Source organism: Eurypyga helias, unplaced genomic scaffold (genome assembly GCF_000690775.1).
Source record: "Eurypyga helias isolate BGI_N326 unplaced genomic scaffold, ASM69077v1 scaffold31489, whole genome shotgun sequence".
Classification (NCBI taxonomy): Eukaryota; Metazoa; Chordata; class Aves; order Eurypygiformes; family Eurypygidae; genus Eurypyga; species Eurypyga helias.
The window spans coordinates 1-495 of NW_010270591.1; the positions used below are offsets into that span (position 1 = coordinate 1).

The 495-nt window shown below is 59.2% G+C and overlaps 1 protein-coding gene across 1 annotated transcript in view; it reads right to left on the reverse strand.

The window, feature by feature from the left end:
- Nucleotides 1-319: 319 nt before the first annotated feature.
- AKAP8 (A kinase (PRKA) anchor protein 8) overlaps nt 320-495 on the reverse strand; it is a gene marked incomplete at both ends in the record, with an annotated part of 3,076 nt that continues 2,900 nt past the window's right edge. Inside the window, one exon of the mRNA XM_010158517.1 lies at nt 320-369. Coding sequence (XP_010156819.1) covers nt 320-369 — 50 coding nt within the window. The remainder of the gene's footprint in view (nt 370-495) is intronic.

The window sequence follows — 495 nt, forward strand, 5'->3', positions numbered from 1 at the left end:
CCCACCAACCCACCAGGGCAGAAACCAGACGCTAATTGGTGTTTAGCCCTAACGAGCGAGGGACCGGCGCCGGATCCTCCCCTTTCCCCTACAAGTGCTTTTCCGGCACCTCGGCGCGAGGGAATCTGCCAGCCCCCGCCGGCGGGCGCAGGGCAGCCATGAGGAGCAAGGGATTTTGGGATCTGTGGGCTCAAAACGCTGTTTCGGGGTGTTTTTCGGAAGCCTGACCCCCAGCAACCGTCAGAAGGGCAGAGGAAACTGCCCAAGTGCCGAAACACTCCCACGTTTCCCAAGATTGATCCAATAAAAAGTGACTTACACCTTTGTCAGCTTCATCTCCGGATTTTTCTTCTCCGTCGCCCTCATCTGCTGCGGAAGAGAAACATCACGTGGCTGGTGCTGGGGGCTCTTTCCTCCCGCCTCCCGCTCCAAAGGGCCCCCACCGGTAGGGAGTAAATCCCCCCAAACTGCGCTAACGGCCCCAAAACCCCCCAA